This window comes from Myotis daubentonii, chromosome 21 (genome assembly GCF_963259705.1).
Source record: "Myotis daubentonii chromosome 21, mMyoDau2.1, whole genome shotgun sequence".
NCBI lineage: Eukaryota > Metazoa > Chordata > Mammalia > Chiroptera > Vespertilionidae > Myotis > Myotis daubentonii.
Window position 1 is genome coordinate 715,895 of NC_081860.1, and position 26,892 is coordinate 742,786.

Consider the following 26,892-nt stretch of genomic DNA (forward strand, 5'->3'; position numbering starts at 1 on the left):
ATAAATTCCTTCCCCGTCTCCCCGTCTCCTTCCTCAGCGCACTGGGCCCTGCCTGCCTGCGCTGCCCCAGAGAGCGGGGAGGCGAGATTAACCCCAAAATGCCTGGTCATCAGCTTTCAGTTCCTCAGGACTCGCTCTGACATGGCAGGGCTGTCGGGTGAGGCAGCAAAACAGTAACGGGACAGCCCGGCCGGCGGGGCTCAGGGGCTGAGCGTCGACCTACGAACCCGGAGGTCATGGTGCATTTCCCAGTCAGGGCACAGGCCCGGGTTGTGGGCTCGATCCCCAGTGGGGGGCGTGCGGGAGGCAGCCGATCCATGATTTCTCTCTCATCATGGATGTTTCTCTCTCTCTCTCCCTTCCTCTCTGACATCAATACAAATATACTTTGAAAAAATAACATTTGAAAACTATATTCATGGCATGGAACAATTAGTCCGCATTCAACCAACGTGAATTGATGTGTTTTTTGTTTTTTTGCTTTTCCTTTTCGAACAGGACAATCTGCAGGGGTACAAGACCCAGAACAAATTCCTCAATAAGGAAATCTTGGAGCTCTCGGCGCTGCGGAGAAATGCGGAGAGGAGGGAGAGGGACCTGATGGCCAAGGTGGGCTCGGGGTGAGGGTGCTCCCCTCACCTGGTGGGGGGTGCAGCTTGGAAGCCATTTGGAAATGGACTCGTTTGGCCCTGGCCGGTGTGGCTAAGTGGGTAGAGCATTGGCTTGCGGACTGAAGGATCCCGGGTTTGATTCTGGCCAAGGGCACAGGCCCGGGTTGTGGGCTCGATCCCCCGTAGGGGGCATGCAGGAGGCGGCCGATCTATGATTCTCTCTCATTGATGTCTCTCTCTCTCCCGCTCCCTTCCTCTCTGAGATCAATAAACATATATTTAAAAAGAAAGAAAGAAATGCACTCGGTGGGAAACCAGTTCAGGGCGCAGGCTGGAGGGACGTGGTCGCTGGCACCAGAATGTAGTTAAAACCCACAGGGTGCGGACGCCGCGTGCTGCGTCGCTGTGCTGGGGTGAGGCAGGCAGTAGAGCTTGCAGGCCAGGTAACTGCAATTCCGAGCCCAGAATTAAAGCTATTTGCTTTTTTTCCCTTTAAGTCCTCACCTGAGGATGTTTTCCCCTTTGCTTTAGAGAGAGTGAGGGGAAGGGATATTTTTTTTTAGTGTCTCCGGCTCACTTCCTGGTAGTCCAGGGAAAGGGGAGGAGGGAGAAAGAAAGAGAGAGAGAGAGGGGGGGGGGGGGGGAGAGAACCATCGATGTGAGAGAGATACATCGACGGGTTGCCTCCCACACAGGCCCCGGCCGGGGCCAGGGAAGGGACCTGCGACCAGGTACGTGCCCTCGGGAATCTGGTCCACAACCCCTCGCTGCTGGGTCTGCCGCTCTAACCACTGAGCCACCGGCCTGGGCAGGGCCATTTGCATTTTTTTAAAATACATTTTTATTGGTTTCAGAGAAGAAGGTAGAGGGAGAGAGAGAAAAACATCAATGATGAGAGAATCATGGATTGGCTGCCTCCTGCACACCCTACACTGGGGATCGAGCCCACAACCCGGGCCTGTGCCCCGACCGGGAATCAGGAATCGAACCCGTGACCCAGCCACTGAGCCACGCTGGCCGGGCCGGGGGTGTATTTGATTCCCTGACAAGGTGGCCGTTGGGAGCCGGTCCTGGGTCGTTGTCCTCAGAATGTGTCGATGGCACGTGGGAAGGCCGTGCGTGGCCCTTGTGCCAACTGGCACCCGGCGTGGCCTCCGCCACGGCCTGTGGCCTGGTTCCCCGCGCCGCTCGCGCCTGTCCGGCCCCGACACTGTGTGGCATCCAGACGTCTCCCGTGCCAGCCCCGGGGGGCAGGGAGCCCGTGGCCGGCCAGGCGCCCAGGACAGGTGCCCGGCGTCTCCAGCTCACCTCCCGGGGCCTGGCATTCCCGGTCGCCGCGGGCCCGGCGTCTCCGGCTCACCTCCCGGGGCCTGGCATTCCCGGTCGCCGCGGGCCCGGCGTCTCCGGCTCACCTCCCGGGGCCTGGCATTCCCGGTCGCCGCGGGGCCCGGCGTCTCCGGCTCACCTCCCGGGGCCTGGCATTCCCGGTCGCCGCGGGGCCCGGCGTCTCCGGCTCACCTCCCGGGGCCTGGCATTCCCGGTCGCCGCGGGGCCCGGCGTCTCCGGCTCACCTCCCGGGGCCTGGCATTCCCGGTCGCCGCGGGCCCGGCGTCTCCGGCTCACCTCCCGGGGCCTGGCATTCCCGGTCGCCGCGGGCCCGGCGTCTCCGGCTCACCTCCCGGGGCCTGGCATTCCCGGTCGCCGCGGGGCCCGGCGTCTGCGGCTCACCTCCCGGGGCCTGGCATTCCCGGTCGCCGCGGGCCCGGCGTCTGCGGCTCACCTCCCGGGGCCTGGCATTCCCGGTCGCCGCGGGGCCCGGCGTCTCCGGCTCACCTCCCGGGGCCTGGCATTCCCGGTCGCCGCGGGCCCGGCGTCTCCGGCTCACCTCCCGGGGCCTGGCATTCCCGGTCGCCGCGGGCCCGGCGTCTCCGGCTCACCTCCCCGGGCCTGGCATTCCCGGTCGCCGCGGGGCCCGGCGTCTCCGGCTCACCTCCCGGGGCCTGGCATTCCCGGTCGCCGCGGGGCCCAAGCCCGCTCTCCGTCCCCCGTCCCTTCCGCGGGGTCACCGCCCTCTCCCCCGCAGTACGCCAGCCTGGAGGCCAAGCTGTGCCAGGTGGAGAGCAAGTACCTGATCCTCCTGCAAGAGATGCAGGCGCCCGTGTGCGCCGAGGAGCGGGGGCCCGCCCGCGAGGTCATCGCCCAGCTGCTGGCCGACGCGCTGCAGGTCGAGGGCCCGGAGCAGCCCGAGCAGGCGCTGGTGAAGCCGCGTCTCGTCAGGTCAGGGGACCCGCGGCTGGGGGGCGGCCGGGGGGGGGGGGGCAGCGGATTCACGGGCTCCCGGGACCCTGCCTCATCGGCTGCGCGAGCCGAGCCCGTCCTGACCGCAGAGCGTCCGCAGCCTCATCGATCCTCGGGGGAGGCGTGGCCTGAGCTCTGCCCGCTCGCCTGTCCCAGGCGCTGGTGTGAGCTTACACGCTCCGCACAGAGCGTGAGGGCCTCCGTGGGTGCCCTGCGGCCGCCCTCGCACGCGGTCACGCGCCTGCAGAGCCGGAGAGGTTGGCTCCTCGCTCGGTGGGAATGCCTGGTTTTGTCTCCGAGGGCCAGGCGCACCTGTGCTCACGTCCAGCTTCCCTTTTCGGACCAGGGAAGGGAAGCCTTTTTAAAGATATCCTCTTCCGAGAATATCTTTCCATTGATTTTTATTTATTTATTTTCTAAAAATATATTTTATTGATTTTTTACAGAGAGGAAGGGAGAGGGATAGAGAGTTAGAAACATCGATGAGAGAGAAACATCGATCAGCCGCCTCCTGCATGCCCCCCACTGGGGATGTGCCCGCAACCAAGGTACATGCCCTTGACCGGGATTGAACCTGAGACCCCTCAGTCCACAGGCCAACGCTCTATCCACTGAGCAAAACTGGTTAGGGTTCCATTGATTTTTAGAGAAAGTAAAAGAGAGGGAGAGGCAGAGAGACACATCGATGGGTTGCCTCCTGCACGCGCCCAGACGAGGTCCCGGGCAGGGAGGAGCCTGTAACATAGGTCCATACCCTTGATGGGAATCGAACCCAGGACCCTTCGGTCCACAGGCTGATGCTCTATCCGCTGAGCCACACCGGCCGGGCCCTGTCCGGCCTCTTTGCCGAGACCACGCCGCTCACTGTCGCCTCGTGCTCCCTCCGCAGCGAGTACGACATCTACGGGTTCAGGACGGTCCCCGAGGACGACGAGGAGGAGAGGCTGGTGGCCAAGGTCCGGGCGCTGGACCTGAGGAGCCTGTCCCTGGCCGAGAACCAGGAGGTGTCCACGGGGGTCAAGTGGGAGAACTACCTGGCGGGCACGATGACGCGGGAGATGGCGCGCTCGCCGGAGCTGAAGAGCCTGATCCGGGCGGGCATCCCGCACGAGCACCGGTCCAAGGTGTGGCGCTGGTGCGTGGACCTGCACACGCGCAAGCTCCGCGAGGCCGCGGCGCCCGGCTACTTCGCGGCCCTGCTGCGGGCGGCGCTGGAGAAGCAGAACCCCGCCTCCCAGCAGATCGAGCTGGACCTGCTGCGCACGCTGCCCAACAACAGGCACTACGCCGGCCCCGCCTCCGAGGGCATCCAGCAGCTGCGCCACGTGCTGCTCGCCTTCTCCTGGCGCAACCCGGACATCGGCTACTGCCAGGGCCTGAACAGGTGGGTGCGCCCCGGTGCGTCCGCACGCAGGACTGTCTGCCGGCCTCAGGCCCTGCCCCAGCGCCCTCCTGCTCGGCCAAAAAGAGCCAATTAAGATCTAGACTAATAACAGGGTAATATGGTAATTAGACCGGATGTCTTCCGGACGTCCTTCCGGACAAAGCCAAGGTGGTGGGGGCCGAGGCAGAGGCGGTTAGGGGGCGGCCAGGCCAGCAGGGCGATCAGGCCGGCAGGGGGACAGGTAGGGGGCGATCAGGCAGGCAGGCAGGTGAGCGGTTAGGAGCCAGCGGTCCTGGACTGCGAGAGGGATGTCCGACTGCCGGTTTAGGCCCAATCCCCGGGATTGGGCCTAAACTGGCAGTTGGACATCCCCTGAGGGGTCCTGGATTGGAGAGGGTGCAGGCCGGGCTGAGGGACCCCCCCCCGCCCCCATGCATGAATTTCATGCACTGGGCCTCTAATATGTATATATATGTGTGTGTGTGTGTGTGTGTCTATATATCTCCCAACTGGTGTGGGTCAGTGGATAGAGCATCGGCCTGCAGACTGAAGGGTGTCAGGTTCGATTCCTGGTCAGGGCACAGGCCTGGGTTGCAGGCTCGATCCCAGTGTGGGGCGTGCAGGAGGCAGCCGATCCATGGTTCTCTCTCATCATGGATGTTTCTCTCGCTCCCTCTTTTTTCCTCTCTATTGGCTGGTTGGGCGCCATCCTATGCACCAATCGGTCGCTGGTTTGATTCCCGGTCAGGGCACGTACCCAGGTTGCGGGTACATATAGGAGGCAACCTACCAATGTTCCTCTCTCTCATTGATGTTTCTTTCTCTTTACTTTTCCCTTCCTCTCTCAAAAAAATCAATAAAAATATTTTATTTTTTTAAAATATACTTTTATTGATTTTAGAGAGAAGAAGAGAGAGGGAGAGAGAGACAGAAACATCCATGATGAGAGAATCATTGATCAGCCGCTTCCTGCACGCCCCCCTTACTGGGGATGGAGCCCGCAACCCGGCATGTGCCCTGGCGGGGAATTGAACCCTGACCTCCTGGTTCCTAGGTCGATGCTCAACCCCTGAGCCACGCCGGCCGGGCAATAAACAACATTTTTTAAAAGAAACATTAAAACACAGTGACAAACGAAGGAAGTGCAGCTTTTTGCCTCTGAAACTTCAGGAAACGCCTTGCTGTTGCTCAGAGAATGAGACTCGGCCGGGGCGGCGGGGACAGCGGGGATGGGGGCCGGTCGGCGCTCACCTGTCCCCCCGGTGCCTGCAGGCTGGTGGCCGTGGCCCTGCTGTACCTGGAGCAGGAGGACGCCTTCTGGTGCCTGGTCGCCATCGTGGAGGTGTTCATGCCGCGAGATTACTACACCAAGACGCTCCTGGGCTCCCAGGTGCGACCACAGGCTGTGTCCCCGGCAGCGCGGGGCGCGGAGCAGCCATGCGCCCCACATGCGGCCTTATTGGGGGCCCCCGGGGTGAGCCAGGCCGGGTGGGGGAGGCCCCGGGGTAGAGGCCGGGCTCCCTCAGCGCCTGGCCCGGCAGGAGGCCTACTGTTCGTGTCCCAGCTCAGCCCCCTGTGCCCTCGGCCAGGCCGCCTGGTGGGCCGAGCAGGGTCCTGGCCGCTGGGAGCCCGTGTGCCCGCTCTGCTTTTCCCGGAGGCCGAGGCCGGGACGGGGTGCATGTGCCACAGGCTCCGAGGGGGCACCTGGGAGGGACCACGGGGAGGACCCCAGACCCAGGACAGGAAGGAGGTGGGGGTGGGAAGCCCCCGACTGCCCTGCGGCCAGGCCGGGGGGCGTGCTAGCCCAGGGCCCCCGTCAGAGGTGCGCGTCTCCGGGGACAGGCCGTGTGTGTCCCGCCGTGTGGGCAGCAGAGGCCGCGAAGGACTCCGGGCCGTCGGCCCCGCCCACGGCGCAGGGATCTCGGGCGTGGACGTGCTGAGGCCTGCACGCTCCTTGGGGGGTCGGGTGTGTGGCCCCGTGAGCAGGGCCCCCGTATCCACACGAGGTTGGGCCGCCGACTGTCCTGCGTTCACAGGCCTGTTGGGCAGGGAGTGGCCTCAGGCCTGCAGAGAGGGTGCTGCATGGCACCTGCCGTCTGCCTGGGGCCCCGCCCCTGCGCTCCGGGGCAGGGTCGGCACGGTGGAACCCCCACCCCCACCCCCACCCTCGGCCTCTACCCTCAGGTGGACCAGCGGGTGTTCCGGGACCTGATGAGCGAGAAGCTGCCGCGGCTGCACGCGCACCTGGAGCAGCACAAGGTGGACTACACGCTCATCACCTTCAACTGGTTCCTGGTCGTGTTCGTGGACAGCGTGGTCAGCGACGTCCTCTTCAAGATCTGGGACTCCTTCCTGTACGAGGGGCCCAAGGTGGGGCTGCGGGCGTGGGCAGTGGGCGGGGTGCCCGCGGGGCGTGTGGGCAGTGGGCAGGGTGCCCGCGGGGCGTGTGGGCTGTGGGGCAGGTGCCCGCGGGGCGTGTGGGCAGTGGGCGGGGTGCCCGCGGGGCGTGTGGGCAGTGGGCGGGGTGCCCGCGGGGCGTGTGGGCAGTGGGCGGGGTGCCCGCGGGGCGTGTGGGCAGTGGGGCAGGGTGCCCGCGGGGCATGGGCAGTGGGCGGGGTGCCCGCGGGGCGTGTGGGCAGTGGGCGGGGTGCCCGCGGGGCGTGTGGGCAGTGGGCGGGGTGCCCGCGGGGCGTGTGGGCAGTGGGGCAGGGTGCCCGCGGGGCATGGGCAGTGGGCGGGGCGCCCGCGGGGCGTGTGGGCAGTGGGCGGGGTGTCCGCGGGTCGTGTGGGCAGTGGGCGGGGTGTCTGCGGGGCGTGTGGGTAGTGGAGCGGGGTGTCCGCGGGGCGTGTGCGCAGTGGGGCGGGGTGTCCGCGGGGCGTGTGGGCAGTGGGGCGGGGTGTCCGCGGGGCGTGTGCGCAGTGGGGCGGGGTGTCCGCGGGGCGTGTGCGCAGTGGGGCGGGGTGCCCGCGGGGCGTGTGGGCAGTGGGCGGGGTGCCCGCGGGGCGTGTGGGCAGTGGGCGCAGCACAGGGGCCGGCTCACCCGGGCTAGAGCCATCCGGCGGCTGGCGTGCCCCTGGAGGCGGCCTGGGGTTGCAGGACTCGGCAGTCATTTGCTGGTTCGTCAGGAACGTGGACACTCAGACCTGCAGGGCCTTGATGCTCCCGAGGCTGGGCCCGCCCTCTGTCCCGCGCGGCGATGCCCCCATTGTGTGGATGGGAAGGTAGAGCCCAGAGGTCGCTCCGCGGAGGGTCAGGGGCCAACGCGGGGTCAACTTCAGAGCCTCATGCCCACAGGCTCCCGGCCGGGCTGTCGAATGTGTGTGAAAAGTCGGGTTCTAGGTGAGCCCGCCATACAAACGCTCAGATGGTACAGCTGAGAGGACGCGGTGGAGAGGCCTGTGACCGAAGGAGTGCGGGCGAGAGGCGGGCGGAGGAGTAGGGTGTGTGGTGGGGAGGAGGGCTCCGCCCCCAACTCCCAGTCTCTCTCTTTTTTTAAATGTTTTTTATTGACTTCAGAGAGGGAGAGAGAGAGAAATATCAATGAGAGAATCATGGACCGGCTGCCTCCTACACGCCCCACACTGGGGATGAGTCCGCAACCCGGGCCTGTGCCCTGACCGGAATCGAACCCGGGACCCTTCATCCACAGGCCGACGCTCTACCCACTGAGCCACACCGGCCAGGCCTCCAATGAGAATTTTTTTTTTAATATATTTTATTGATTTTTTACAGAGAGAGAGGGAGAGAGATAGAGAGTTAGAAACATCGATGAGAAAGAAACATCGATCAGCTGCCTCCTGCACATCTCCTACTGGGGATGTGCCTGCAACCCAGGTACATGCCCTTGACCGGAATCGAACCTGGGACCTTTCAGTCCGCAGGCCGACGCTCTATCCACTGAGCCAAACCGGTTTCGGCCCAATGAGAATTTTAAAAAAGAAAAAAAAGGGGCCCCCCCTCCCGGTGGGAACACCACCCAGTGGGTGGCTGCCCCAGGCCCAGGAGCCTATCTTCCCAGAGCCTGTCCCCCCAGGAGCCTGCACCCCCCCAAACCTGCCCCCCCGCAGCCTGCACCCCCAGAAGCCTGTCCCCCCCTGAGCCCCGCGCTGCTCTGGGTACAGACCCCGCCCCTCCCGCAGGTCATCTTCCGTTTCGCCCTCGCGCTTTTCAAATACAAGGAGGAGGAGATCCTGAAACTGCAAGACTCCATGTCCATCTTCAAGTACCTGCGCTACTTCACCCGCACGATCCTCGACGCCCGGTGAGTCCCCGGGACCCTGCCCGCCCCTCCCCGTCCGGGGCGCAGGCCCCCAGGAGCTGCCGGGAAAGATGCCGTATCCACCCCCTCCGTCCCACACACCCGCTCGGCCTCCACAGCGGGGGCGGGGTGACGGGCCTGGGCTGAGTGTGCAGGATGGGCGGGTCCTTGCCAGGCATCGAGGGGACAGAGGGGCAGCCTGGTTTTTGCAGAACTTTGGGGGCGACGGGGGAGCTGGGCTGGGGAGGGGCAGCCCAGGAGCTGGAACAGAGACTTGGAACAGCATGCGGGGACAGGTCGGGGCGCAGAGCAGGCGTCACAGCCCTGCGGCCCCCGCCCAGGGGCCCCGCCTCCGGGTGGCCCAGCGCCGGGCCTCCCGCCGACGCCCAGCCTGTGTCCCCCCAGGAAGCTCATCGGCATCGCCTTCGGGGACCTGAACCCGTTCCCCCTGCGCCAGATCCGCAACCGGCGGGCCTTCCACCTGGAGAAGGTGCGGCTGGAGCTGACGGAGCTGGAGGCCATCCGCGAGGACTTCCTCCGCGAGCGGGACGCCAGCCCCGACAAGGGCGCGCTGGTCAGCGACGAGGAGGACACCTGAGCGCGCCCGCGCCCCTGCCCGCGGCCCGCGCCGGGCGCCCCTGTTTACAGCCTCTTCCCGCCACGCGCTCGGCCCCACGCATGCCGGCCCCGGGCCCGACCGACCGACGGGTGCACGGCCGGGCCTACCGGTCCGTCTGCTCCTCTCAGGGGCCTGTTTACAGTGCGGTCATTGTGTGGGGTCTGCGCCCCAAGAACGCCGGGGGGGGGCGCCTCCCGTGCGGGGCGCGTGGCTCACAGACACCCCCCCCACCCCCCCGCTGGAGCGTGGCCACCTCCGTGGCCTGAGGTTGAGAAGCGGCCTGTAGGGACCTCACAGCCTGCGGTGGCTCCCACGGCCTGGGGGGCCCCCTGCATCACCCCACGCACCCCAGTTCCTCCCCGGTGTCCGCAGGCGCCCCGAGTCCTGAGGACGCTCCGTGCGGGATTCCGGGGGGACTGGCCCCCGTCCTGCAGGGCAGGCCACCCCACAGCCTCGGTCAGAGGGCGCAGGGCGCGGCCCCTGAGCGAGGCCTGGGCACCCCGAGCCCCGGGGAGGCGTTTGCACGGGGAAGGCGGCCGGGTCTCCGTGCTCCGCGCGCTGAGCAGACGGAGGGGAGCGCGGCCATGGCGACCCGTTTCCCGGCGGTTCACGCCCCGGAGCCGCGCACTCTGACCAGGGCGGCTGGTGCGGTTTGAAGGCGCCTTCGCTCTGGTTGGGGGTGCGTGTGGGAGGGTCACCCCCCCCCGCCCCCCCCCCGCCCCCCCCCCGCCCCGCCGCCATCGGGGCCGGGCCCTCCCTGCGCGGAGGGAGCTGGTCTCCCTTCACCCAACGCCATCGCCTCCCTTTGGGGTCGGACGTGCGTTTTCCATCGTCCGCGCCGCCGGGAGCAGGGGTTCGAGGCCCGGCTTTCCCGGGAGCTGCCCTGCGATGAGGGGCCTGGGGGGGTGGCTCCCTGCTCCCTGAGTGCCCCCCACCCCCCCAGGCCTGGGCCTGGCTCCCTGGGAATCGGCTCCTTCGGTCCATTTGGGAAGGACCTGAGCCGGATCCGGGGCCGCGTGGGGCGGGACCTCCGCGCTCAGGGGCCGGCAGGGGCGGGGGCGCCACGCGGTGGGAAGGGCCGGAGCTCCCAGGAGGGTCTCCCCGGGGGAGGGGGGGCGGCCCTGACCCCAGACCGGGGACCCCGCGGCACGGACTCGTGACCCCAGGATTCCGGGGTCCGGCCCGCTGTTTGAGCCAACGCTTCCCCCTCCGGCTGCCGGGCCCCGGGCTGGGCGGCCCCCCATCAGCCGCGGGGACGCCCGCTGTGCTCCCGGGGGTGGAGCCTGTCCATACTTTTGTACGTTTCACTACAGTCTCTATTTTTATAGCCTGTTTTTACCGAGGTTTCCAGATCGCGCACATCTATTTTGTATACAAACCGAGTTCACTTGTCCACGACGCCGCCCCCGAGGGTGTGGGACCCCGAGCCGCGGGGCCGCCTCTGACCTCCAGCCCTGACCCTCGCGACCTTCACCCCCAGGTGCTGTCCAGCTGCCCGGCGGCCGCCAAGACCGGGGTCGGCGGGCCGGTTCTGGTTCCACCTGCCTGGTATCGACATAGGAAGTGCCCTGGGCACGTGGCCGTCCATGTTCTTGTGACAAAATGTTTGTCTTGTTGCACAATTCCCCGCCCCGGGCGTGCGGGGCCCCTGGGTGTGCGGGGGAGGGGAGGGCTGGCCTTTGGTGTCCCTGCCGCCGCCATGGTCACCGTCACGTCCATCTTTGCATGGGTTGTCATATTAAAGGGAAAAATAAACTAATTTGTGTAACATTCTGACATGACATCCAGTGACGGTCCCTTGTGTGGGGCGGGGAGGGGCGGGGCCGTGGGGTCCTGCAGGGGGTGTTTCGGGGTCCCTGCCCTGAGCTCGCTCTTTGGAGGGGACGTGGGGACAGGACGCCTTGGGGGGGGGGAGCAGCCCTGCGAGGCGCCCTGAGCCGTCTCCGAGCTGCGGACGAGGGCGGGGGCCATGCGGGCGTCTGTGGGGCCTGGGCTTCAGCGGGGAGCCAGCGGCCCCCCAAGTGGGTGGCAGGCACCCCGCCTCCCCGTGGGCGCCAGGCCTCCCTGAGTCACGGGCTGTTTGCCTCCAGCCGGGAGGACAGCTCAGGCCCAGCTGACCCGGGGACGTCACCCCCCATCCCACCCCCACCATCGGAAAAACACACAAGAGTGATGAAGACCCTTTTTTTTTTCATCGTTGGGGGGAGGGACAGCCGAAGGGGGCGCTGATGCCGCACCCTGAGGGGTTCCTGTGGTCCCCCAGCACCCGCAGGGGCTGAGCTGGGGCTGGGACCCATCCCGTCCCCCCCGCCCCAGCTCCTCTGTGGGCGGGGAGCCCCCAGCCCAGGCCCTGCTCCCTGGCCAGGTGCCTGGACAGCAGACGGTGTGGAAGCCGGCGTGGCTCAGGGGTTGAGCACCCACCTATGAATCAGGAGGTCAGGGTTCGATTCCCGGTCGGGGCACAGGCCCAGTTGCAGGCTCCATCCCCAGTGTGGGACGTGCAGGAGGCAGCCGGTCCATGATTCTCTCTCATCATGGATGTTTCTCTCTCCCTCTCCCTTCCTCTCTGAAATCAATAAAAATATTTTTTATTATATTTTTATAGCGAAGGTGGAAATGTATTGAGAAACAAGCAAAGACTCCCACGTGGGGAGGGGAAGAGTCCCTAAACGTTTTTGTAAAGGCCTGCACACGCGCGTGCTGAGCTGAGAGGCAGAGCAGGGCACACGCATGTACAGTTTCCGTTTCTCATCTCGGGAGCACGTGGGTCTGTGTGTCTCCCGAAGCCCAGAACCCACAGAGCGAACAGCTCAGTCCCGGAGCCAAAGTCCGGCCAGTCGGTACTAACAGAATTTTGAGACCCATTAAAACAAAATTTTTTTAATTTAAAAAGCGGGTGAGTGCTGCCCCGTGTGGGCATTCGGCGGTGTTGCAGGCAGCAGAATAGAAACAATTGGGACAGTTCTCTGTATCCGATTAGGAACCAGCTGTGTCCGGCGTCCCTCCCACACCGGCCTGAACCTACAAGTTCACGGAGGTCAGACTCAGCGGAGCTACACCTGCATCGCCAGCCCCCCCCGTAATAATCCGGTTTAGAGCCAGGAGTTTAATCTATATATATTTTTAAATACATTTTATTAATTTTTTACAGAGAGGAAGAGAGAGGGATAGAGAGTTAGAAACATCGATGAGAGAGGAACATCGATCAGCTGCTTCCTGCACGACCCCCACTGGGGATGTGCCCGCAACCAAGGTACATGCCCTTGACCGGAATCGAACCCGGGACCCTTCAGTCCGCAGGCCGACGCTCTATCCACTGAGCCACACCGATTAGAGCTTAATCTATATTTTTTATTGATTTCAGAGAGGAAAGGAGAGGGAGAGAGAAATATCAATGATGAGAATCATGGATCAGTTGCCTCCCGCACGCTTCCCACGGGATCGTGCCCACATCCTGGGCATGTGCCTTTGAATAGAATCGAACCCGGAACCTTTGAGCCAAACCAGCTAGGGCCAGACCCAGGATTTTAAAACCAATGCACAAGAGGGTTCTTAGAAATAAAACTTATTTTTATATGTTTTTATTGATTTTTTTTTATTAGAGAAAGAGGAAGGGAGAGGGACAGAGTGATAGAAACATCAATGAGAGAGGAATTTCTTCGATGGGCTGCCTCCGGCCCACCCCTCCCTGACCAGGATCAAGCCAGCAACAGGGCAGGTGACCTGCTTTCTGAGTAGATGCTCAGCCACTGAGTGATACCGGCTGGGCTTAGCAGGAAACTATTTTATACCGTCACTCAAAAATGACAAACCAGCCCTAACCAGTGTTGCTCAGTGGATAGAGCGTCGGCCTGCGGACTGAAGGGTCCCAGGTTCGATTCCGGTCAAGGGCATGGACCTTGGTTGCAGGCACATCCCCAGTGGGGGGTGTGCAGGAGGCAGCTGATCGATGTTTCTCTCCCATCGATGTTTCTAACTCTCCCTCTCCCTTCCTCTCTGTAAAAAATCAATAAAAATATATTTTTTAAAAAGATATTTGCTTTTTTTTTTGAAATTGTCGACATCATTCTTTTTTATTTTTTTTATTTTCTTCCCTTTGTTTGAATTCCCCCAGGAAATGATATAAGGGACGCTGGTTGATAAACCATGAGTCAGCCCTGGCTGGTGTGGCTCAGTGGATAGAGCGTCGGCCTGCGGGCTGAAGGGTGCCGGGTTCAATTCCCGGTCAACAGCACGTTCCTGGGTTGTGGGCTGGATCCTCCCCTGGCTGCTGGGTGTGGGGTACCCCACTGCTGGGGGCGTCTCTAACTCCTGGGATGGGGGCTTCGCATGTGGTGCAGGCAGCTCTGCGCGCAGGGGGCGCGCGTTCTGTGCGCAGGAACGCACAGGGACCAGAATTCGGTTCCCGGTTCGAGTCCTGCTGGTCCCGAGTGAGGGGGCCCCGCCCAGGGTGGAGAGGGGGTGCCCGGGGCCCGCGGGGCTGCAGAGTGTGGCCTGGCTCCTGCGGGGAAGGCCAGGCCTCAGGCGCACAGCGCGCACAGATGGGAAGGCTGGGCTCCATTGCTCAGCTGCTAAGAGGAAGGTTTCCAGCGACTCCTTCCTTCCCTGCGCATTTATACCCCCCTGGGCTCCCAGGGGGCAATGCGAGGGGAGTCAGGCTGGGTGGTGCCAGTTGGGGCGGAAGGTGGGACATAATGAGATTGAGGGGATCGATCACCCTGGGTGGGACTGGATGGGATCCAGGTGTCTTGCTTGAGAGCCTTTAAAGTCCGTTTCTTTTTCTTCTTTATTTAATGAGTGATTTTTTTTCTTTTAAAATATATTTTATTGATTGTTTTTACAGAGAGGAAGGATATTTGCTTTTAACAACATGTGATCAATAACTTCAAAATGCAATGGGCATTTAATTTAGAGGCGCGCCTTTAACATTCATGTAAAACGGTTTTTGTACTCGTCCCATAGAAACTTATCTGGCCGCTGGGTAACTAGCAGTAAAACTGTGGGTCCGCGACGTGTTTAACAAAGCGGACAACTCAACGGCCCATTTTCCCACGCGCGATGTTTTTTAATAGATGATAGATATAGATAGATAGATAGATAGATAGATAGATAGATAGATAGATAGATAGATAGATAGATAAATGGTGCCACCTCGTGGCCACGAGTGGTGTTGCAGGCGGCGCAACAGAAAGAACAATGATTCTGAGCAGTGATCTCTCTCATCATGGATGTTTCTCTCTCTCCGCCCCCCTTCTTCTCTGAAATCAAGAAAAATATATTTAAAAATAAAAACCAATGGAAAAATACCCTCGGGGGACGATTTAAAAAAACACTCCGCAAGGAACTTGTCCATTGACCTTCACGAATGGGATTTTTCCCCCCAAAGTAGGGAAATGCTGCCACCCCGTGGTCACAGCTGGTATTGCAGGAGGCAGAACGGGGGGGGGGGGGGGGGGGACCACTGTCCCTGTCTGAGATTAGGGGGTGGCCTCCCTCGCAGATTGGCCGGAACCCACAGAACTCAGGAGGCGGGTCTCCCCCAACCAGCAGCACTGCCAGGGGCTCCGACGCTGGGGGGGTTCACAGGGGCCTGGGCGCGGCTTCCCCAGCAGCTGGCTCAGGAGTCAGGGTCCCCCGACCAGGGGACCCCAAGTCGGGGGTAGGCGGAGCGGCTGCAGGTGAACTCGGGGGTCAGAGGTCAGAGGTGCTTCATACTGCGGTGCCCTGGCCCCGCCTTTGGGCCCCGTGTGCCACGGACGGAGATTCCGCAGCTGAGGGTTCGGGGCCTACAAACCGGGGGGGCGGGGGGGGGGCGGGACTCCTGGGGCCTCCCATGGGCCCCGCCCCCCTTCCTCTTTCTTTATTTAAATTCTCACCCGAGGATATTTTCCCACTGATTTTTATTTTATTTTTTAAATATAACTTTATTGGCTGAAACCGGTTTGGCTCAGTGGATAGAGCGTCGGCCTGCGGACTGAAGGGTCCCAGGTTCGATTCCAGTCAGGGGCACGGACCTGGGTTGCGGGCATATCCCCAGTGGGAGATGTGCAGGAGGCAGCTGATCGATGTTTCTCTCTCATCGATGTTTCTGGCTCTCTGTCTCTCTCCCTTCCTCTCTGTAAAAATCAATAAAATAAATAAATAAATAAATAAATAAATAAATAAATAAATAAATATAACTTTATTGATTTCAGAGAAGAAGGGAGAGGGAGAGAGAGAAACAGCTATGATGAGAGAGAGTCATGGATCGGCTGCCTCCTGCACGCCCCCCACACTGGGGATCGAGCCTGCAACCCGGGCCTGTGCCCTTGACCGGAATCGAACCCGGGACCCTTCAGTCTGCAGGCTGATGCTCTATCCGCTGAACCAACACCGGCCAGGGCTCCATTGATTTTTAGAGAGAGCGGAAGAGAGAGAGGGAGAGACAGAGAGAAACATCGATGTGAGAGAAACGCATTGATGGGTTGCCTCCTGCACGCGCCCCCCACCAGGGCCCGGGCCGGGGAGGAGCCTGCCACCCAGGTCTGTGCCTTGGACGGGAATCGAACCCGGGACCCTTCGGTCCGCAGGCCGACGCGCTATCCACTGAGCCACACCGGCCGGGGCCCGTCTTCTAACCCAGCAGGCACGGGGGCGCTTTCCCGTCTCTGCAGGGGACCCGGGGGCCCAGGAGGAGGCGGGTGACTTCCCGCTGCCCCTGAACCAGCAAGAGGGACTGAAGGCCTCGGTGAGAAACGTGAATATAATCCAGTGTTTTCTGTCCCAGAGCCGGGCTGGGCGCTGGGCGAGGACCGGGGCGGGGCCGGGGGCCGGGAGCCAGGGGGCAGGCACCCGCCCCTCCCTCACCCCCCACCCCCGCCGGCACCAGGCCTGCCTGAGTCACCGGTTGTTTGCCTCCAGCCGGGAGGACAGCTCAGGCCCAGCTGACACCGGGGACCCCCACCCCCCATCATCATGGCAAAAACACGTCAGAGTGATCAAAAGCAAATGTCCTTTCGTGGGGTTCCGAGAGGTTCCCCAGGCCCTGTGAGCAGGAGAGAGCTCCCCCGACCCCGGGAGAGGATGCAGCGAGACTCGGGGTTCCTGAGGGCACCGCTGGGGCCGGGAGCCCCCCAGCCCAGGCCCTGCTCCCCGACTCTCGTGAGGGGCCGTGCACAGCGGACCGTGTGGAAGGCATGACTCAGGCAGGTCCCCGGGGGCTCCTGGGGCGTCAAAGACAGACAGGAAGCCAGCGGCCGGGCCCTCGCACCCTCTGTGGCCTGGCCGTCCTGGTCGCACCCAAGCCCCCCGGCCGGCCGTGCCCTTTTGGGGTGACCTCTGTCCGAGGTCAGTCCCAGGTCAGCCTCCCGCCGGGCCCTGGGCGGCCTGAGCTCACAGGGGGTGGGTCGCTGCCCTCAGAGCCTTGGGTTTCTGGTATGAAATGGGGGGGGGGGTGTGACGGGAGAGTGTCCGGGCCCAGGGGCACCCCGTTACTGGGGGGGGCAGCAGCCACAGCTTTCAGCTTCGGGTCTCCATTCCCAAGGAGTGGTTTCCTTTTCTTTTATTTTCTTTTTTTAAACATATTTTTATTGATGTCAGAGAGGCAGGGAGAGGGAGAAAGAGAAACATCCATGATGAGAGAGAATCACGGATCGGCTGCCTCCTGCACGCCCCCCACTGGGGATGGACCGCCACCTGGGCCTGTGCCCTGACCGGGAATCGAACCCTGACCTCCTGGGTCCTAGGTGGACGCTCAGCCACGGAGCCACGCCGGCCGGGCCACATGGGGGGCGCGTCCAGGCCTGTGTGCGCCCAGGGCCTGGCTCGGAGCGTGTGTGGCAGGAAGCGGGTGGGGGGCCGGTGCCAGGTGGTGGGGTCGCAGGTCAGGGTCACGGGGGCCCAGCTCCCGGGGTCAGCGGTGACGGGGCCACCCGCCCGGAGTGGGACCAGGGGCAGCCCAGCCCCCCCTCCCCACCAAGCATGGAGATGGAGGTGGACACCAGGGGCCAGGAGGCTGGGCCAGGGCAGCCCTCCTCCCTGCGGCCCCTCCCTCAGGGGCCGGGGTCCCCCGCCCCGGGGCTGACAGAGCCCAGAGGACGCCCCAGAGGCAGCCCCTGCGGGGACCACATGGCCTTGCTGGAGGGGGGCAGCCCCGTCCCTGGGAAACATGGGTCTGAGGGCCTCAGAGGGCGGAGGGGGCAGGGGCCAGAGCAGGGGTGGGGACGCCTCCTCCAGGCAGCAGCCTCGCCCGGCCTCCTGCTCCCCTCTCCCCGCTGCCCCCCGCCCCCCGGAGGCCATGACAACGTGGCATTTCAGCCCGGCCGGCGGCTGGCGTGGCTCAGTGGTTGAGCGTTGACCTAGGACCCAGGCGCTCAGGGTTCGATTCCCATCAGGGCACAGGCCCGGGTGGCGGGCTCCATCCCCAGTGGGGGCGTGCAGGAGGCAGCCGATCCGTAATTCTCTCTCATCACTGATGTTTCTCTCTCTCCCTCTCCCTTCCTCTCTGAAATCGATAAAAAACAATAAATATATATATATTTTAAAAGGCAGTGGGGGGAGGGAGGGGGCAGAATTTCAGACCCGGAGCCCCCCCTCCCCCCCAAGAAGCAGCCAGGCGACACTTGGACACGGTAGATACTTGTTTATAGAATAATAACAATAATAATAACAATAACAAAATAATCACGTGTTACACGAACTGTTAGAATAAAAAAGACACCTGTCTGAGGGGGTCCCCAGCCCGCGGGGTGGGGGTAGCACCATCGGGGCGCGAAGGGCGTTCGGGGGGAGGTGGCACTGAGGTCCGTGCGGCTGTCAGTGGTCTGTCGGTCGGTCGGTCGGTCTGCCGGTCGCGCCGGCCGGGGGCGGCTCAGCCGTGGCAGGTGAGGCAGCACTGGGCGCGGATGCTGGGCAGCCGGCAGCGGCCGAGGAGGCGCAGCCTCTCGCAGGAGCCGAAGGGCAGCCGGTCCAGCTCGCAGCCTGGGGCGGGAAGGGGACAGGGGGTCAAGGGGACATGAGGGGGGCCGGGGGTCAGGGCGCCCGCCTCTGCTCCCTGAAGCTATTTTGGTTTTCTTTGTTTTGTTTTGAAGTATTGACTTTATTTTTATTTTTTTAATTTATTTTTTACAGCGAGGAAGGGAGAGGGAGAGAGAGTTAGCAACATCGATCAGCTGCCTCCTGCACGCCCCCCACTGGGGATGTGCCCGCAACCCAGGTACATGCCCTTGACCGGAATCGAACCCGGGACCCTTCGGTCCGCAGGCCGACGCGCTACCCACTGAGCAACACCGGCCGGGGCTCTGGCGCTATTTGGGGAAGCAGCTGCGTCCAGGCCCCTGACCTCTGACCCCGCCCGGTGCCGCTGACAGCCAAGCGGGTGCGTCTGCAAAGTGGCGTCAGGTTCCTGCCTCTTAACAGGGGGGCGGGGCGGGGGTCCCCGCCTTTGTCGGTGGCCCCGCCTCCACGCCGGCAGCTGCCTCCGGGGGTGACCTCACGCCCTCATGTCGGGCCAGGCAGCCCCAGGAGTCACCCCCAATCCTGGGGACGGCGGTGCCGGCATCCGGGTCACCCCCTCCCCCACCCCCACCCCCACCCTCACGCCCCGGCGGCTGCAGCCGGGAAACTCCCTTGTTGGGGCAGCTCCTGGCTCGGCCGCCTGACCTCCCTCCAAAGCCAGAACCGCCCTGGCCTGTGTGGCTCAGTGGATAGAGCCTCGGCCTGCGGACGGAAGGATCCCGGGTTCAATTCCGGCCAAGGGCACAGGCCCGGGTTGCGGGCTCCATCCCCAGTGGGGGGTGTGCAGGAGGCGGCCGATCCATGGTTCTCTCTCATCATGGATGTTTCTGTCTATCTCTCTCTCTTCTTCGCTAAAATAAATAAAATATATATAAAGTTAAAAAAAATCAATGGGAAAATATCCTCGGGGGAGGATGAACAAAACAAAACTGCCCTGGCCGGTGTGGCTCAGTGGGTAGAGCGTCGGCCTGCGGACTGGAGGGTCCCGGGTTCGATTCCGGTCAAGGGCATGTACCTGGGTTGCGGGCACATCCCCAGTGGGGGGTGTGCAGGAGGCAGCTGGTCGATGTTTCTCTCTCATCGATGTTTCTCACTCTCTGCCCCTCTCCCTTCCTCTCTGTAAAAAATCAATGAAATATATTTAAAAAAATAAAATAAAAAAACAAAGACAGAGCCTCACGGGTAGCTTGTCCTTCCTTCCAGCTCCAAGGCCTCCGTTCCCGCCCTCCCCCCTCGTGGCCCTGGGACCCGCGTGAGGGGCCGGGAGCAGCAGGTGCCCTGAAGGCAGGTGCCTGGCGTCAGCGGCCAGGCAGGGTGAGGGCCGGGTGAGGGCAGGGTGAGGGCAGGGTGGGGGCCGGGTGTGGGCAGGGTGAGGGCTGGGTTAGGGCAGGGTGAGGGCCGGGTGAGGGCCGGGTGAGGGCTGGGTGAGGGCAGGGTGAGGGCAGGGTGAGGGCTGGGTGAGGGCTGGGTGAGGGCTGGGTGAGGGCAGGGTGAGGGCTGGGTGAGGGCAGGGTGAGGGCAGGGTGAGGGCTGAGTGAGGGCTGGGTGAGGGCTGGGTGAGGGCAGGGTGAGGGCTGGGTGAGGGCTGGGTGAGGGCAGGGTGAGGGCTGGGTGAGGGCAGGGTGAGGGGAGGGTGAGGGCTGGGTGAGGGCAGGGTGAGGGCTGGGTGAGGGCAGGGTGAGGGCAGGGTGAGGGCTGAGTGAGGGCTGAGTGAGGGCTGAGTGAGGGCAGGGTGAGGGCTGGGTGAGGGCTGGGTGAGGGCAGGGTGAGGGCAGGGTGAGGGCTGGGTGAGGGCAGGGTGAGGGGAGGGTGAGGGCTGGGTGAGGGCAGGGTGAGGGCAGGGTGAGGGCTGGGTGAGGGCAGGGTGAGGGGAGGGTGAGGGCAGGGTGTGTGCGTGCACATGTGCTTATGTGTGTGCATGTGTGTGCACACACTCACATATGTGTGCGTGGGTGTGGGCACATGGGCGTGTGCGTGTGCATGTGTGCGAGCGCGTGTGCCTGGGTGTGTCCCGAACCTCCCCCGGCCCAGGCCCGTCCTCCCGGAGGACCGAGCGGGCCCGGAAGCTGGGAGTGTGGGGGCCCCTGGGCGGGAGGCGTGGGGCTGGGGGCTCAGCCGGGTCCGGCCTCTGGGCTCGGGGCGTCCCGGCCTCACTCTGCGACCGAGGGAGCAAGAGGTCGCCCACGGTCCCAGCAGCATGGGGTGCGGCCGCTGCCCGACCCCCCGTCCAGCCCGGCTTCCCCAGGGCCCCCCGTCAGCCTGCCCTGGGGGTGCCGCAGGGCGACCCCCACCCGCCCCGTCCTCCCACTCACCCCGCTGCTGCTGCTCGGAGATCTCGCAGTCCCGGGTGCCGCAGGGGCGGGCGCTGTCGGGCCAGGGCTCGTGGCCGCACTGCTGGTTGTCCTCCTCGGGCAGCCCCAGGTGGGTGTTCACGCAGCGGATCACCCGGCGCTGGACCCCTCCCCCGCAGGGGGCTGAGCACTGGGGAGGGGGGCAGGGGCCGTCCGTCACCCCAGCCTCACCCCCAGCCTCACCCCCAGCCTCACCCCAGCCTCACCCCCAGCCTCCCTCCCAGCCTCACCCCCAGCCTCACCCCCAGCCTCCCTCCCAGCCTCACCCCCAGCCTCCCTCCCAGCCTCACCCCCAGCCTCACCCCCAGCCTCACCCCCAGCCTCACCCCAGCCTCCCCCCCAGCCTCCCCCCCAGCCTCACCCCCAGCCTCACCCCCAGGCTCCCCCCAGCCTCACCCCCAGGCTCCCTCCCAGCCTCACCCCCAGCCTCCCTCCCAGCCTCACCCCCAGCCTCACCCCAGCCTCCCCCCCAGCCTCCCTCCCAGCCTCACCCCCAGCCTCACCCCCAGCCTCACCCCCAGCCTCACCCCAGCCTCCCCCCCAGCCTCCCTCCCAGCCTCACCCCCAGCCTCACCCCAGCCTCCCCCCCAGCCTCGCCCCCAGCCTCGCCCCCAGCCTCACCCCCAGCCTCCCTCCCAGCCTCGCCCCCAGCCTCACCCCAGCCTCACCCCCAGCCTCCCTCCCAGCCTCACCCCAGCCTCCCCCCAGCCTCACCCCAGCCTCACCCCCAGCCTCACCCCCAGCCTCACCCCAGCCTCACCCCCAGCCTCCCCCCAGCCTCACCCCAGCCTCACCCCAGCCTCACCCCCAGCCTCCCCCCAGCCTCACCCCCAGCCTCCCTCCCAGCCTCGCCCCCAGCCTCACCCCCAGCCTCACCCCCAGCCTCACCCCCAGCCTCACCCCAGCCTCACCCCCAGCCTCGCCCCCAGCCTCACCCCCAGCCTCACCCCAGCCTCACCCCCAGCCTCCCCCCAGCCTCACCCCCAGCCTCCCTCCCAGCCTCACCCCAGCCTCACCCCCAGCCTCGCCCCCAGCCTCACCCCCAGCCTCACCCCAGCCTCACCCCCAGCCTCACCCCAGCCTCCCCCCCAGCCTCACCCCCAGCCTCACCCCAGCCTCACCCCCAGCCTCACCCCAGCCTCACCCCCAGCCTCACCCCCAGCCTCCCCCCAGCCTCACCCCCAGCCTCACCCCAGCCTCACCCCAGCCTCACCCCCAGCCTCACCCCAGCCTCACCCCCAGCCTCACCCCCAGCCTCACCCCAGCCTCACCCCCAGCCTCACCCCCAGCCTCACCCCAGCCTCACCCCCAGCCTCGGGTGGGCCCACAGCCTCCCCCTGCTCCCCGCCCCGCCCCTCAGGCCTCCGAGGGGGCCCGGCCCGTGCCCAGGCCCCTGGCACCCCGTGCCCCTGGGGAGGGGAACAGCCTGGGGGGCGGCCCGGGCAGCCAAGGGCAGCGAGGGGGGAGGCGCCTCCCTGGCCAGGCTCTGTCCTTCCCAGCTGGGGTCTGATGTGTTTATCAACTTTGTTTTTTAATGTTTTTTGTTTGTTTGTTTTTTAGTGTATTTTTATTGATTTCAGAGAGGAAAGGAGAGGGAGAGAGAGACACATCACTGATGGCCCAGCTGGTGTGGCTCAGGGGCTGAGCATCGACCTAGGAACCAGGAGGTCACGGTTCGATTCCCGCTCAGGGCACAGGCCCGGGTTGCGGGCTCCATCCCCAGTGGGGGGCGTGCAGGAGGCGGCCGGTCCATGGTTCTCTCTCATCATGGATGTTTCTCTCTCTCTCCCTCCCCCTTCCTCTCCGACATCAATAAAAAATATATTGGAAAAAAGGAAAAGAAACAACAGTAATAATCCTCACGCGAGGATACCTTTGCATTGATTTTTAGGGCGAGTGGAAGGGAGAGGGAGAGGCAGAGAGAAACCTGGATGGGTTGCCTCCCACACGTGCCCCGACCAGGGCCGGGGAACCTGCAACCCAGGCAGCTGCCCATGACCGGAATCGAACCCGGGACCCTTCCGTCTGCAAGCCCAGACCCTATCCACTGAGCACCCGGGCCAGCCTGCCCTGGACTTTGCACTGCTGCTCCCACCCCCACCCCACCCCTGGGCCCCCCTCTCCCCTCCGCCCCCCACGTCTGCAGTGCCCCCACGGGGAGCCGGCCTCCGGTCCCCCTCACCTCGCCCCAGGGCCCCACCGCCCACTTGGTGCAGGGGTGCGTGTTGCAGGGCCGCGTGGAGTTGGGTCTCAGCGCCTCCGGGCACAGGCCGGGCTCGGGGCAGGTCACCAGGCGGTGCTGCTCGCCCCCTCCGCAGGCCTCCGAGCACTGGGGGCGGGCGGGGCGGCAGGCAGGGGGGTCAGGGCAGGGGCAGGGGAGGCCGGGAGCCCCCCATCACCCCGCCCCCTCCCCACCCCACTCCCCCAGACCCCGGACTCACCTCCCTCCAGGAGGAGGTGTACCAGCTCAGGCAGCGCTGCATCCCACAGGCCTGGCGGGCGGGCGGCTGGGCGGGCCCCGGCCAGCAGTGGAAGGGCCGCAGCGGCCGGAGGTCCCGCGTGTCCACGCACTGCACGTCCCGCACCGAGAACCCGCCGCCACAGCTGCGGGAGCACTGGGGGGGGAGGGGGGACGGGCCGGCATGTGGACGGGGCGCAGGTGCACCCACACCTCCCCTGCCAGGGGCTGTCTGTCCCCCCGAGGCCCAGGGGGAGGCGGGCAGGACAGCCTGGCAGGGGGGGGGCTGCCCCAGGAGGGGCCGGAGGGAGAAAGCAGAGTGGGTGAGCCCTGGCCGGTGTATGTCTTCTTGGTTAATATATTCCTACTAGAGGCCCGGTGCACGAAATTCGTGCATTCGGGGGGGGGGGGTCCCTCAGCCCAGCCTGCGCCCCCTCGCAGTCCGGGAGCCCTCGGGGGGGTGTCGGGGGGGGGGGAGTGGGCCTAAGTCGGCAGTCAGACACCCTTAGGGCTCCTGGGGAGGCCGGAGGCTCCCACCACCGCGGCTGCACTCGCCAGAGCCCGGCTTCTGGCACACTGACCGCCAGGGGCCGGCTCCTGTGGCGAGCGTCTGCCCCCTGGTGGTCAGTGTGCGTCATAGCGACTGGTCGTTCTGCTGTTCAGTCGATTTGCATATTGGCCTTTTATTATATAGGATGGATGTCAGAGAGGAAGGGAGAGGGAGAGAGAGAAACATTGACGGTGAGAGAGAATCACGGACCGGCTGCCTCCTGCACGCCCCCACTGGGGATGGAGCCCGCCACCCGGGCCTGTGCCCCGACCGGGAATCGAACCCTGACCTCCTGGTTCCTAGGTCCACGCTCAACCGCCGAGCCAGGTCAGCCGGGCGCCCTGGCTGGTGTGGCTCAGTGGATGGAGCACCAGCCGGCAGACCGAATGGTTCCGGGTTTGATTCCCGGTCAAGGGCACAGGCCCGGGTTGAGGGTTCCATCCCCAGTGGGGGGTGTGCAGGAGGCAGCTGATCCATGATGCTCTCTCATCATGGATGCTTCTCTCTCTCTCTCCCTCTCCCTCTCCCCCTCTCTTCCTCTGAAATCAAGATATTTAAAATAAAATTTTTAAAAAAGCAGACTTGGTGAGAGTGAGACCCCAAGGGGTGTGGGGAGCACGAGAAAAGGGGGCAGGCAGGGGGAGGGGATGGTCACTCCCCCCCCCATAGCTGCAGGGAATAACCGAGTGACCCCCCCTGCCCGCCTCCCCACGCACCTTACTCCAGTTGCCCGTGTGCCAGGTGGCGCAGGGACGCAGGTGGCAGCGGCGCGCGGGCTGCGGGCGGCCCTCGGGCGCACAGTCCTCCTCGCGGCCGGAGCTGCAGCGCACGAGCCTCCAGGAGGCACCCAGGCCGCAGGTGGTGGAGCACTGGGGGCGGGGGGGGGGGGGCCGGGGCGTGAGGGCGGGGGCCCCAGGCGCCCCACATCCGGGCCGCCCATCGGGGGAGCAGGGGTGAGTGTGTGTGTGTGTGTGTGTGTGTGTCTGCGCTCCCAGGGCCTCAGTTTTCCCATCTGCAAAATGGGCTCCTCCGCCCACCGCCCCAGGGGCTGGCGAGGATGAGACGTCCCTGCTCGGAGGGGACCCAGGGGAGGGGACCCCGCTGTCCAGACGGAACCAGCTGGGGAGGAGGTCTGGGTGCCTCGCTGGGCCTCTGTCGGTCCCTCCCCACCCCTACCCCCACCCCCACATGAGGGACCTGAACAGAAGCTCCCTCCTCCTGCAGGGACAATCTGGGGTCTGGGGGGGTGCAGGGGGCAGTGGGGTTCAGCCGGAGGCGAGAGCCTGGGGGCCCTGCTAATGGGAGGCTGCCCCACCCGCAGCTGCTGGGAGTGAGCTCCCCGTCCCCGCGGGCATTCAAGTCTGAGGGAGAAGAACACTCTGGCCGCCCCTCATCAGTGGCCCCTGTGCTGGTCAGGGGAGGGCCTCTGTGGCCTCCAGACCCCCTCGGCCTACCCCCCACCCACCGCTCAGCAGGGAAACTGAGGCACGGGGGTCGCGACCCCCCGACACTTGCCTGGCTCCAGTCTCCCACTTCCCAGCTGGCATTCCTGGTCGGCGGCGGGCCCAAGGGGCCGCTGCTGCTGTCGGAGGGGCTGTCCCTCGCCGGGCTCAGGGGGGTGGCCCCAGGCTGGCGGTCCGCGGGCACCGCTGGGGTCTGCAGGTCCCATGGGGCCGGGCCGGGCTGAGCGCCAGGCAGAGAGGCCGCGGGGGGAGCACCCCCCACGGGGGGCCACAGCTCCTCGGAGTCAGGCCTTGGCGAGGGGTGGGTGGAGGACAAAGGGGGTGACTCGGGGATCCCCGGCAGGGCCAGGCCCGGGGGCCCTAGGGCGCCGTCCTCGTCCTCCGGGACCTCGTTGGTGCTCTCCCACCGCGGCCGGGGCGGCCGGCTGGGGGCCGGGGACTCCTGGTGGCCCCCAGGGGTGGCAGGCGTCGCGCCCACAGAAGCGGGGGGCCAGGGTGAGCCGGGGAGCCCCGGGGCCGGGGTCCCCGTGGGGGCATCGCCCTCGGGTAAGAAGTTGAGCAGGGGGTCCCAGGGCGTCTGCCCCGAAAGCGGGGGCAGGTGGGGGCCGGCCGGGCTGGGCCCGGGGCCGGGGGGCGGCGTGGGGGGCTCGGCGGGGCCGCCCCGGGGTGGGGGGGGGGGAGGGCCGGTCCCCCGGGCCCGCGGGGTCCGGGCCGGGCTCCTCGTCCTCGTCCTGGGACAGGTTCTCGTGGAACCGGATGAAGTTGTAGTCGTAGTAGAAGTCGTCGACCAGCGCCGGCCCCGGCGGGCCCAGCCCCGGCCCGTCCTCCCCGATGGCGTTGTCCTGGCCGGGGGGCCCCGCGGGCGGCGGCGGGCGGTGGACCGGGTAGCCGGGCACGGAGTCCACCTCGTTGTCCAGCTCCCGGCCGAGGAAGCCGCTGCCGCCGCCGCCGCCGCCGGAGCCGTCGGGGTCCGGGACGTCCAGCTTCTGCAGGCAGGGCCGCAGGAGGCACGGCGCCTGGCTGGGCGGCCGCTGGGCCTCGTCGCAGGGGACGCCCGTGTCCTCGGTGCAGGCGACGGCTCGCCGCTGCGTGCCCAGCCCGCAGGTCGTCGAGCACTGCGGGGAGGACGGCCAGGGTGGGGACGCGGCCGGCCGGGCGCTCACCGCCGGCCCCAGAGCCCCCTCCCGCCCCGTCCAGCCCCACATGCGCCCGGCGACCGCGCCTGGTGACCCGTGGCGCCCGCCGGGGTATCCCAGTGCCCCCGGTTCGGGGACAGGCTGGACCTGGGATGCCCAGCCCCCCTCCCACCAGGGTGCCTGGCAGCCAGGGCTCCCCTGCAGCCCAAGCCCAAGAGGGGAGCCGCCAGGCCGATGTGGCTCAATGGTGAGCGTCGACCTAGGAACCAGGAGGTCAGGGTTCGATTCCCGGTCAGGGCACAGGCCCGGGTTGTGGGCTTGACTCCCAGTTGGGGGCGTGCAGGAGGCAGCCGGTCCGTGGTGCCCTCTCATCATGGATGTTTCTAAAGGGTGTCCCAAAATTCACGCAAGATTTGAATTCTGCGTGAGCATTAACAACAACAACAAATAAAAGCCTAATTTGACTCAGTTGATTGAATCAGATTCTAATATCTGTTGCCCTGTGATGCCAATCCCTTCCATTCGATCAGCATCACCAAGGACCAATGAGGGCCCAGGAGCAGGGACCAGGAAGATGCAAAGCCGTGGAGGCCACTGACCCGATGTGCTATTCCACACATAACCCTAGACTGTCTACTTTACGAATCAATAAAAAATCTACAATTTTTAATTATAAACCTGTGTTTTCCATCAAAATTACTTCTTGCGTGAATTTTGGGACACCCTTTACCTCTCTCTCTCTCTCTCTCTCTCCCTTTCCCATTCCTCT

The 26,892-nt window shown here is 65.1% G+C and overlaps 3 protein-coding genes across 3 annotated transcripts in view; 2 read left to right on the top strand and 1 right to left on the bottom strand.

Moving 5' to 3' along the window:
- TBC1D2B (TBC1 domain family member 2B) overlaps nt 1-10,952 on the top strand; it is a 32,403-nt gene extending 21,451 nt beyond the window's left edge. Inside the window, 7 exon segments of the mRNA XM_059678350.1 lie at nt 499-609; nt 2,695-2,888; nt 3,799-4,293; nt 5,566-5,683; nt 6,478-6,663; nt 8,434-8,555; nt 8,958-10,952. Coding sequence (XP_059534333.1) covers nt 499-609; nt 2,695-2,888; nt 3,799-4,293; nt 5,566-5,683; nt 6,478-6,663; nt 8,434-8,555; nt 8,958-9,150 — 1,419 coding nt within the window. The 3' untranslated portion in view covers nt 9,151-10,952.
- The window catches only part of TMED3 (transmembrane p24 trafficking protein 3), a 230,681-nt gene that overhangs the window by 21,281 nt on the left and 182,508 nt on the right, over nt 1-26,892 (top strand). The gene's annotated exons all lie outside the window — the stretch shown is intronic.
- The window catches only part of ADAMTS7 (ADAM metallopeptidase with thrombospondin type 1 motif 7), a 43,934-nt gene continuing 34,882 nt past the window's right edge, over nt 17,841-26,892 (bottom strand). Inside the window, 7 exon segments of the mRNA XM_059677926.1 lie at nt 17,841-18,129; nt 20,478-20,646; nt 22,699-22,845; nt 22,958-23,131; nt 24,241-24,393; nt 25,040-25,630; nt 25,632-26,102. Of these exon segments, the coding sequence (XP_059533909.1) occupies nt 18,020-18,129; nt 20,478-20,646; nt 22,699-22,845; nt 22,958-23,131; nt 24,241-24,393; nt 25,040-25,630; nt 25,632-26,102 (1,815 nt within the window). The 3' untranslated portion in view covers nt 17,841-18,019.